Genomic DNA, 12,159 nt, shown 5'->3' on the forward strand with positions numbered 1-12,159 from the left:
CCCCGGAGTCTGTGGCAGAATGGGGCAATCCCCCCCCACCCCATGGAATCCCCCCGGGACAGATCCTACCTGGCGGCAGATGCGGCGGCCATAATGTCATGTGCCCTGAATGACCTCCCAATGCAGTAGACCCACAGCAAACTCCCTATGGGGACAGCCCCCTGGTCTCCCATAAAAACTTACATTGCTTAAGATAAGAAAAGGCTGATTGTTCTTATTGGAAAGCTTCTAAGATGTGCCTCTAACCATGGAGACAGTGGAAGGAAAGGGACATAAACATCACCTGAGTGGTTCTGTCCTTCGCAAACAATCTCTCTCATATTTGTAGTGAAAGTTCTCTGTGGCTGCCATTTAAATATGTTTGGCTAAGCAAATACTAATTTGCCTGGTAATTCTGGCCGGACTAGGACACGGACCACCTCATAGCTCTTGGGCCCACTGCACACATTTAGGCATAGCCTCCATGTGGAAAAACATATACAGAAGTATCTGAAGAGTCATATGTGCGCTTTTGCACCACAGGTACCATGATGGCAACGCTAATCCACGGAGCAGCTGCCTGATCAACATGCACACAGCAGAGGAAATGCTCCTCGCACCATACAAGTAACAGACGTGCATAGGTCCCCTCTTCACATTACATTACATGGATCACCTCTCATTCTCCTCAGTCCACTATTTGGACTTAGTGATGCACCCATTAGGACTTGAAAGCTTTTTAGAAGATAGTGCTGGCGGATGGAGAACAAGGTGGGAAGAACGCAATCCCGCCAAAGAGCAGGGCTGCCCTGTGCCAAGAAACACTTTTAACCAGAGATTGCTAGAAGCCTGAGCACTAACCCTTGTCTGACCTGCTTTTCCTTTGAATTGGTAGTATCAACATCTGGAGCAACGGGGCTAGGTGGGAGTAGCACAAGCACCACTACCCGAGTAACTACCAGCAGCACTACACGCACGACCACGGCATCAGCTTTGGGCAGAAGGAACAGGAGCACAACGACGCCTTCTCCCGCTTTGGACGTCCCCAAGGAAATGACCACACGTGCGCCACCCGCATCTTCCCAGCTGCCTGCAATAGGAGCAGAGAGCTGTGAGACTGTGGACGCCCGTGAAATAACGTGGTTTAAGACCCGACAAGGACAGGTGGCTAAGCAGCCATGCCCAAGAGGAACCGTAGGTGAGCCCATAAAATAAATTCCTTTATTTACAAGATCTATATACCACTCTACATCCAACAAAACATCCCAGTGGTGAACAATAAAAAGGAGAGAAAAATAATAATAACTGAAATAAAGAATTAACACCTTTAGAATCAGATTTGTGCCAATAAAACCATGGCTGGTGAATCAGGGAAGGGTTGCTTAAATAAAAATTGTCTTCAGTGGGCACCGAAAACAAAACGTTGGTGCCTGCCTGACATCAACTGACAGGAAGTTCCATAGAAGGGAGCTGATACACTAAAGACTCTACTTTGAGTGGACTCCAGATGGACTGCAGGGCCATGAGGAACCACCAGGAATGCCTCATCTGATGACCTCAGTGACTGGGCAAGTTGGTAAGGGAAAAGGCACACTGTCAAATATCCTGGTCCCAAGTTGTTTATAAACATGATAAAATAATGTTATTCATCTATTAGGGAGCAATCCTATGTGGATAGGTGGCCACCTCAGAACTCAGAGACGACCATGTATCCAATGAACGGTGGAAGAAGCGCGGAGGGGATCCTCTCCTCCACTCTCCAGCTGCCCTACATTCGCGGCTAGATGGCCAATTTTGGCCATCTAGCCACGGGACATCAGAGAGCAGGGTGGGGAGTCCAGACAACACATAGGAAGTGTCATACCGGCACTTCCGCACTCCCCACCCCTGGGAACGCCCCCTTTTGCCCCGCTCTGCACTGCTCTTATGAGCACAGAGCCTGGGTATGATCCACAACACCTACGAGGCAGCGGGGGAGGGGGAGGGGAGCTAGTTCCCCGGGAATCGACCTTGAAGCATGGGCTCCGAGGTCGGTTCCCAGAAACTGACCAATCCTATGGCTGTCTAGCCGCTGTCTAGCGGCCATAGGATTGCGCCCTAAGTTATTCAAACAGGTTTTATTTAATAATGAACAGATAACAGGTTATCATCTCATGGTTTGTACAGTTTTATAAGATCCTGATTAGTAAACTGACATTAAAGTACAAATCCCTATTTCAGACGTAACAAGGAACAGTAGTTTAAACTAACCAGGATTGGTGTGCTAAGGAAAGGAGGAGCAGAGTAAAAAATCAAGCGAGTGAACCCAATGCTTGTGCCCAGGAATATACATCTGAACCAGCCTAATAGGTTTCATGGCTACTTAAAACAATATGCTTTCTTTTACTTGATTTTGTGATGGTGATAAAAATCATTATAACTTTAGAAAGGGAATTGGTGAGATGGCCTTGTCCTGCAGATAGCTGCATGAAAGGTTTTATTTTTCTCCATGAGAAAGATGTTTGAAACCCATGACATTTTAGCATGGATATAGATTGTATGTTCATTTCCCTTTGGTGTGTATCAATTAAATAACTCTAAGGGCTTCATCATGCTACTTCTTTTTTCTTCTTTTTAAGAGAGTTTTTTTCCTGCTTGCCATAAAGTGTACCTTGCAATATCTCAGTGACCGTGTGAGTGTCTTTTCTGGTCTGGATACATATTTTAGGAACCCAATACATGAATGCAAAAACAAGACTTGCTGTGCTATTCAGACGTTACATAGAAATGACATTTACGTTGGAAAGAATAATAGATGAAGCATCCCTAAGAGAGTCACCTGACTGATAAGGACTTCAGGGGGCAGGTAAGATGTATCGTATCTCATACTGTCTTTGTCATTATAGGTGTTTCAACATTTCTCTGTCTTGCTCCTGGTGGAATCTGGGATCCACAAGGGCCAGACATCAGCAACTGCTCTTCGCTTTGGGTCAATCATATCACACAGAAGGTACTGTTTCCATTTTATCTGCGATTTCCTTGTGCTCATATTTTACGCCCATGATCACACTGCACTGTGGTGCTATGCAAATGTGATTTTGGTCTGACTGCACCAAAGAAATGACCTGAAAAATCATAGCATTCCATTGTATATTATGGGTCTAACGTAAAGGCAGTGGTTACAAACCTCCTTCTCCTACAGGTACTGGCTCCTTGTACTCATAAAGGAACCTGCAGCCAGGGCCAGCATAAAGGTAGGCATGATTGGGCAGCTGCCAAGGGCCCACACCCCAGCAGGGACCTACAGTGACAAGAGTTGCTTCTCTTCTTCACCACTGCAAACTGCTTGTTCACCTGCCTGTTGCTCTGGCCGAGAAAACAGGAGTGGTAGTGAGACAGGGGAGTGGTAGATGCCCCTGCTGACTGGCTCACTGGCTCTCTCCCTGTCAAGCAAGCAAGTGGCAGCAACGGTGAGAAAGAGGATGAGGAGCAACAGGAGTTGGTGACAATGGTGGTGAGAAGGTAGATTCACTGAAGGAGGGAGCCCATTGAATGAGCCTTACGCAAGGGCCCTGAAAACCTGGGCAGCCTTTCATTAAATGCTGGCAGCGTATTGGAATTTAGAAAGTGTATCAAGCCATTACATCCAGATTTTTTTGTGTTTCTTTTTAAATAGCAATGGTTGTTTCCAGTTAATAAATCATTAAGATAACTTCAACAGTGGTCATAATGTCAGATGGCCTTTTGGAATGGTTTTGAACAGCTAATTAGCTTCTTCTTATTAAAGTAATAATATGAAAATAACCTTGTCTTTTCTGGGACATAGGCCACATCCATATTTATTTATTTCTAGGGTTTATTATTTCCTGCAAGAATAAGTAGATAAAATGTAAGGGTTTTCATATCAATTCATATGTTGAATTCATAAGCCCCTGTTATTTTGAGGATACACCCTTACACAAAGTGTTTCATTGCTAGTGTACAAAATAAATTGGAATGGTTTTTATCTGAACAGGTAGCTCAATAAATGCTTTGATCAAGACTGCACTACCTACATTCACAAATCCCATGTGTTTTATATCTGATAAAACAACTACCAGCTGTGACTTTTTAATAGCCAGTGCCTTCTGATATAAAAAAACAAAAACAGAAAAGCTTCTGATCCTGTTCACACTATGATGATGATATTTGATGTTTTTGAGTTAATTGAAAAGCAGAAAAAGTGACAATGGAGTTGCATGTCAGAACATGATGCTAGTATTCTCAATGACAGAACCAAGTATGATGCAGACCCTCTAGGCAAGAAATATAATGGGCAGCAAAATGATTTATAGATTGCAAGATCCCCCCTACCCCATGGGCAGCCAGTATGATCTGAGGAAAACTCTTCCCTGTCTTTAAAAAATTGCATTTATTTAGCACCTTATTTCATCTTCACTGGAAATCCTTGCATTGATACCGTTATCCAAATGTCTGAATTGGAGAGGCATTTCCACTACCTCTTTTATGATGAGGCAGTTAGACTTTCACCATTGCCAGCAGATGATTTCGTCCCCGAACATTGGGTCCCCATTACCTCTGACCAGAAAGCACTTTTGTTAAAAGGGGGAAGGCTCCTGAGATGAATGGAATTCCTCCTGATATTTTAATCACTTGCACTGATTGGTGGATCCCAGCTTTAGCTTCTGAATTTACACGTCTTGATAACACTGGAACATTTTCATCTATTGGTCAATAGCAATTGTGGTGCCTATTTACATGGAAGGTTCAAGATCTGACCCCCAAAACTATTATCCTATAAGTCTTTTGGATGTGCTCAGTAAATTATATGTGAGGCACCTGCTGGATAACTTAGAAAGTTGGGTAGGCTTGGAAAATCTTTTGCTGGAGATGCAAGCACGTTTCCACCATGGCACATGAACAGTTGACCATTGCTTCCTCCTGAATCCCCTGGAAAGGAAATATATGTCCCCAACACATCAGTCTCTTTATATATGTCCCCTTGTAGATTTTCACTTCCATATCTCAGCCTTGTCTTTTGCTAGCACAAACTGCTTTTTAAATAAAGATTGTAGGTTGCTAAGGAGAATTCAGGAGTTGTATGATAATTCCAGTATATGTGTCAGAGTTACTACAGGGGGCCGTTCTTTCATCATTACTTAAATTATTTTTTCTGTTTTTCTTTGCTTCAGTTTGAATCTGTTTTCCTTCTACAAAGCTGAACTCAACTTCCAGAGGGGTAACTCTTTTAGTTTGTTACAGCAAAATCAATAGTCTTGTGACACAAATTTATTATAGCATATGCTTTACATACAACACATACAGAGAGAGAAATTGTAAACTATGCATGGGGAATCTCTGGCTGCCGACTGATATGGCCCATGGGAAGTCCCCATCCAGCCCATCCACTTATCCCCTTCTCCGCCCCTTCTTTCCTGGGCTCACCATGTAACCCCAGCACACACACACCCCGACCAAAATGCAGAGATGGGAAATTACAAGTTTTCACTGCTTTCACCCTCACCAGGCTTCATTAGGCTTGAAAAAAGACTCCACCGGGACCAATGGAGGGCTTTCTCAAGGTTAAATAGAATGTGGGAGGGGTGTTTTTTTGCGGTGGGGAGAGTCATGATCACCATCTGCCCTATGTCTCATTCTGACTACCTCTTGGAGCAGGGCACAGGGCAGCTCCAGACAGCCATGCCACAGAGGTGCTGGCACAGATCTACAGAGCAGCAGGATGATGCCCTGCTCTGAGGGGTCCCCAGAATAAGAGAGTGGGCTACCCAGCACACCAGAAAGCTGCAGCAGGAGAGCAGCCAGCACAGCTCTGCAGAGCTGTACCTGCCTGATGCCTCGCTTTGAGGTCTCCTCAGAGTGAAGTATCAGGCAGGAGGACTCTCCGAGAAGCCCCACCAGCCCACTCAGGAGAGCAGCCAGCCTGGCTCTCCAGGGAGCCTACCCAACCAAGATGCCTTGTTTTGAGGGGGTCCTTCCTCAGGGTAAGGCATAGGTGGGCAGGTGGCCCTGGAGATAACCTGCGCTGCCATGGCCTAGGCAGTCTCCAGGGTCACATCTCTACCCATGCCTCACTCTGAGGCAGGACCTCTTAGAGTGAGGCACTGAGAGAGAGGTAGGCAATGTGCCATGGCTGCCAGGGTGGCAGCGGTTGCTGCCATCATCACTGTCAGCATGGGGGTGAGGGGAGGAGGGAAGCGAGGGCAGCAGCACATTCTCCTCCCTCAGCTGGTGGGAGTTCTCATGCTGGCCCTGATCACTGCTTATTTGGCATACATTTAAATAGGGATGTCAGAGAATTTCGCCACGAATCTCGGGGACGCCGAATGCGCTGGCATTCGGCCCCCCGAAATCGGTGGCGAAACGGTCTGCCACCCCCCCGCCACCCCCCGGGACCGGACTTACCTTCGGCGAATCTTCCTGGCGGCGGCGGCTCCGGCGGCGGTTCGGCGGCGGCCGGTCTTCTGACCGGCTGCCGCCGCCACCATTTCCAAGTAAACAAAAAACAAAAAAACGTGATAGGCTACGTAAAGATTTACATAGCCTATCATGGCTAAATTTTAAAAAACACCGTGATAGGCTACATAAATGTTTATGTAGCCTATCACGGCTGAGTAAAAAAAAACAACTCACGCACGTACGCAAATGGCGGCGCCCATGGGTGCCGCCATTTGCGTTCCTTATTTTGGCACATCTTAGTCTACGTAAACATTTACGTAGACTACGGCGAAAATAAGGGGAATGCAAATAGCGTAGACGCTACGCTATTTGCGTTCCCCTTATTTTTGCCGTCTTAGTCTACGTAAATGTTTACGTAGACTAAGACGTGTCAAAATAACGCCATTTGCGTACGCGCGTTTTTTTTCTTTTAAATCAGCCGTGATAGGCTACGTAAACATTTACGTAGCCTATCACGGCTGACTGCAGGGACGCAAACGGCGGCGGCTACGGCTGCTGCCATTTGCAGACCCAGCCGGCCAGGATTCGGGGGGGGGAGGGATGGAGCGCCTCCCCCCCCGGCCAGAATTTCGGGGGGGAGGGACGGAGTGCCTCCCCCCCGGCCAGAATTTTGGGGGGAGGGACGGAGCGCCTCCCCCCCACCTCGAATCAATTTCGTAAAAAGGTAAGTAACTTTCGTACATCCCTACATTTAAAGCACAATTTAATTGTCACAGACTGTTTTTTTTACATTTTACAGCCACTTCCTCTTACACCTTACAATTTCTTAGTCCTTAAGATGCTGCAATACTCTTTCTTGTTCATAGCGGACACAGTATTCCAACTGAAGTTACTTCTTTCTGATCCAAGAAATACTATATCAATGGTTCTTTCTACTTTTGACATTTTCTGTTGATGCACATAGGGCTCCATCACACAGGTGGAGAATTCCACATCAATGCTAGTTCTTCCCCCATCCAGTATCACTGCAGGACTGGGTCGTTCTCTTTAGACGTCTGTCCCCATCACGTTATTTTTAGTTTCTTTCCTCCTCACGGGGGTGGTCATGCCGCTCTGGGTGTTGCGATAATTCCTCCCTGGTTCCTGCCCCTTTCCCTCCCCTTGCACGTTTCAGGTGGATGGGGACTGACACGATGTAAGTCTGCCACCCTCAGCACACTTACTTGGGAGTAAGCCCCACTGAACTTAATGGGGTGCTCTGAATCAACAGAGGACGTTGATTCTGAGCTTGGTGGGGTGGGGGATCTGATTTGTCTCCCTTCATTGCAGGGAGGCATTATACCCTCTTCTCCCTCCAGCTGAGAAATGTGCTCAAGCATTTACATGGCAGACACATGGTTTGAAAGCAATGCACTGCTTTGGCGCCATCTGGTGCTGCTGTGGCCAAGTGGGGCAGTGCACCGCGGCCAAGATTTGGGCAGTTTGGCAAGGGGGTCACCTTGAAGCAAAGGGGAAAATCGCCGGCGGGGGGAGGGTTGGGCACAGATCTTTCCTTCCTCAGCAAGACTTGAGCAGAGGCAGGAGTCGCCCTCAAACCGTGCACCCTCCCCTCCTTGCAAGGAAGGGAGAGAGCACAAGCCCTCATGCCTGTGAAATCTGCTCAGTCTCCTTCCGTGCAACCCTGTTCAGGACATTCCCTGCAGCCCATTCTCAATGCCTTCATCATCCTGACTGCACCCCCAACAACTGAAAACAAATGTCCACAGCCAGTTTCTTCATACTAAAATTCTTTGAACCCACACTTCTCAGCAGCAACAGAAACCTACTTCAAAGAATGCAAACTCTTTTTCTCCCCCCCGCCCATTCATTCCCCCTGTTCTTTTTCTCTAACCCCAGCTCACTCCCCCTGACCTGCCCGCCTGCCCGCGCCCCTCTCTCTCTCTCTCTCTCTCTCTCTCTCACACACACACACACACACACACACACTCACACACACACAAACACCCCTCAGTGGGTATCAAGAAAGGTAGAGGATGGAACCCTGTGGCACCCCACAAGTGAGTGGCCACGGGTCCGAAACCTCCTCTCCCAGTGCTACCCTCTGGTATCTGCCGGAGAGGAAGGACCGGAACCACTGCAATACGGCGTCTCCAATGCCCAACCCCTCCAGGCAGTCCAGGAGGATACCGTGGTCAACGGTATCAAAAGCCGCTGAGAGGTCAAGGAGAACAAGGAAGGAGCATTCACCCCTATCCAGAGCCATCCTCATATCATCCACCAAGGCGACCAAGGCCGTTTCTGTCCCATGCCCAAGCCTGAAGCCCGACTGAAATGGGTCTAGATAATCAGCTTCTTCCAAGTGTGCCTTCAACTGCATTGCCATCACCCGCTCAATCACCTTGCCCAAAAATGGCAGATTCAAGACTGGGCGAAAGTTGTTCAGAACTTGGGGATCCAAGGAGGGCTTCTTTAAGAGTGGTCTTATCACTGCCTCCTTGAGGGCTGATGGCATCACTCTCTCCTCAAGGGAGGTGTTCACCACCGCCTTGATCCCCTCACCCAGTCTCTCTCTGCAGCCCATAATGAGCCAAGATGGGCAAGGATCAAGTAAGCAGGTGGTCGGCCTTACAGATGAAAGCACCTTGTCCACTTCATTAGAAGCAAGAAGCTGGAACTGATCCCACAAAACTGGTTTGCCACAGACCGCCTCTTGCTCACTAACTGTATCCACAGTGAACTGAATAACACTCCTAATCCGATCACTTTTATCCGCAAAGTACCATGCCAAGGCCTCACAGGAGGCCTTAGAATGCTCCAGTGGTTCCGGAGCCACTGGACTGACCAGGCTCCGGACCACTTGGAACAGCCTCCTGGGACAGCACTCTGCAGACGCGATGGAGGCAGCATAATATTCCTTTTTTGCTGCCTTCACCGCCACGTGATAGGCTGAAGATACAGCTCTAGCCCATGTCTGATCGTCTTTGGAGCGAGACTTCCGCCACCGGCGCTCTAGCCATCTCACCTCCTGTTTCAGAGCTCGTAACTGCGGATTGAACCATAAGACACCTGGGGCGGACCATTTTAATGGGTCCTCCACCCCTGCAGAAGGGTTGTCCAACGTCACCAGATAGTGATCTGACCATGACAAGGGGGTGGTGGATATTCCCCCGACTTCCAGATCACTCCCCGCTTCTCCAGAAACAAACACAAGATCTAGTGCATGACCGGCTACATGGGTGGGCCCAGTTAGAATATGGTGCAGCTCCCAGGAAGCCATGGTCTCCATGAAGTCCCGAGGTGCTCCTGTGAGGATGGCCTCTGAATGTACATTGAAGTCCCCCAACACCAATAAGGGGACTGTGCACACGCACATCAGAGACCACCTCAGGCACCTTGGCCAGGGAGTCAGTCGTGCAGCGGGGTGGACGGTACATGAGCAGAATCCCCAGACTGCCCCTCGGACCCAACCTCCAGTACATGTGCTCAGCAACCTTGGTCTCCCAGAGAGGGGGTCTGGTGAAGACCAAGGACTCTCAATAGATAACAGCCACTCCCCCTCCCCGATCCCCAGCCCACGGCTGCTGTGCATACGAAAATCTGGCTGGACACATGGCTGCCAGAGTTGGAGCAGCAGCCTCGGCCAGCCAGATCTCCATAATACATGCTAAGTCTGCACTCTCATCCAGGATCATGTCATGGATTAGGGAAGTTTTCTGGGTAACAGACCTGGCATTGCAGAGCAGCAAACGAAGGCCAGAAGATGGAGGCACGCCTCCCCAGCCATCCTTTGGCTCTGGACAGGCCCAGAACAGTGGACAGATATTACACATCTCCCCCTTGTTCCCCTTACCTGGCATGGTTGCCCCTAGTGCTCTGCCAGCACCTGCCGCCCAGCCTCGGTATGTTCTGGCCCCCAACACTCCCCCCACTGCCTCCATCAGGTGGACACAGGCCCCCACACTCCCGCCTATCAGGCAGGCTACCCACCCCTAAAAACACAACAGAATCCCCCAGAAATTAAAAAAAAAAAAACCTTTAAAAATACTGCCAGGCAGGAGTCCACGGTAGTGATAGTGGTGGTGACAGCAGCACAGCGGCAGCAGGCAAATGTGATGTGCAGCAGTAATTACTCTAATACTGTCTTATATGATTTTCATAATATAAGTGTTTAGATTGACTATGCCTACGGCTGATCCAAATATTCCAATCAGCCAAGGATTCTGTGGATGTACAATAAATATGAATATGTGAAACTGTCTAATGCTGAGTCAAGCCATTGGTCCATCATAGACGGGTACTAGTGATGAATATTTCACATAGGATTCCATAAATCAGGATGGAGGATTAACAATCTATTAATAACTGCTTGGTTATTTAAAAGTTCAGTGGGGTGCAAGAGAGGGCCTTCTTGGTGGCCGCTCCCAGGCTCTGGAACTCCCTGTCAAGGAAAGCAAGTTGGCCCCCTCTCTATTGTCCTTCCACTGGCAGGCAAAGACATTTTTTATTAAGGCAAGCCTTTGGCATGTAACCGGATTGTTGCTGAAGGGGATTTTAATTGGTTAGATGCCGTCTATTTCTTTTATTGTTGTGTTTTTAATGGATCTGTTTTTATGTTTATTTTAATTACGATTTTGCTTTTAATCTCTATTATATTATTGTTGGCTGCCTTGAGCACTCTTTTGGTGGAAAGGCAGGATATAAATAATATATATAATGTATTACTTTAGGGGTGGACAGTTAAGCCTTGTAAGATTTTCTTTGTTTTTACTAGAACTCTGAAGTCTACCAACCAGAGCAAGGCCCAGACTGTTGGCATAGGGGGCAGAGCCAATTACCTACTGCACCCCAGGAGCCATACACTGGGATCATAGAATTGTAGGGTTGGAAGGGGCCTACAAGACCATCGAGTCCAACCCCCTGCTCCATGCAGGAAGCCTGATTCCCAGGCGGTGCCCCATCCAAGTACTAACTGGGGCTGACCCTGCTTAGCTTCCGAGATCAGACAAGATCGGGCACATCGCCTCTGTGTTTCATGACCTGCAGTGCATATACAAGTACAAATCTGAGTTATTACAGAATAAGGGATTCTAACATCAAACCCCTAAATAGCTAGCAGGCAGTGAATTACTATACTAATCATTTCCTATAGAGCAACTTTCTTTGCATAATTCATGAATGTGTAAACTGCTGGGTTTAGATGTAAACTATGCTCAGCTTCTTACTTAGCCATTAATATATCTGTGAGTGGTCTGAGCCTGGCCAATCTAGGTTTCATCTGTTACAGGCAGTTCACAGAAGTATACGTATTTAACACAATGCACAAAGCACCTCACTCATATACAACACACATACACAAGCACTTCACAGATCCCATCACAAAACACTTCACATAACTCCCCTCATGTGCACACAAACTTTACATAAATCTAGACACATGCATGCACTTTACACAAATGTCCACACACACAAATCTTCTACAAATTCACAGACCTTTCACACACATGAATACAACCCCTTCACATACACAACCCCTTCACATATACACACACATAAAGCTTACACAAACACACACATTTTTTGTGCACATGCACAGACACAGAGCCCCACAAGTCTTTCACACCCAAACCCAGAAACCCAAAGATCCGCCACCCCATGCATATACACACAGAATGCTTCCCCCCTCCCCATCTACTTGCTTCAACAGCTACAAGGCTTCTCCTCAGTTTGGCAGTTGCATTCTTTGTTTAAAGAGGTTCTGCCCAGGAAGAGTTGAACTCAGCATGT

General features: G+C 47.6%; 1 protein-coding gene across 1 annotated transcript in view; it reads left to right on the forward strand.

Annotated features, from left to right (window-relative positions):
• Nucleotides 1-12,159, forward strand: part of ADGRL3 (adhesion G protein-coupled receptor L3) — a 713,779-nt gene that overhangs the window by 292,469 nt on the left and 409,151 nt on the right. The window contains exons 7-8 of the mRNA XM_084829694.1: nt 875-1,177; nt 2,865-2,968. Coding sequence (XP_084685820.1) covers nt 875-1,177; nt 2,865-2,968 — 407 coding nt within the window. The remainder of the gene's footprint in view (nt 1-874; nt 1,178-2,864; nt 2,969-12,159) is intronic.

The sequence above is a fragment of the Heloderma suspectum genome, chromosome 2 (genome assembly GCF_057233095.1).
Source record: "Heloderma suspectum isolate Gila_16-S chromosome 2, 16-S_ref, whole genome shotgun sequence".
Taxonomy (NCBI): domain Eukaryota; kingdom Metazoa; phylum Chordata; class Lepidosauria; order Squamata; family Helodermatidae; genus Heloderma; species Heloderma suspectum.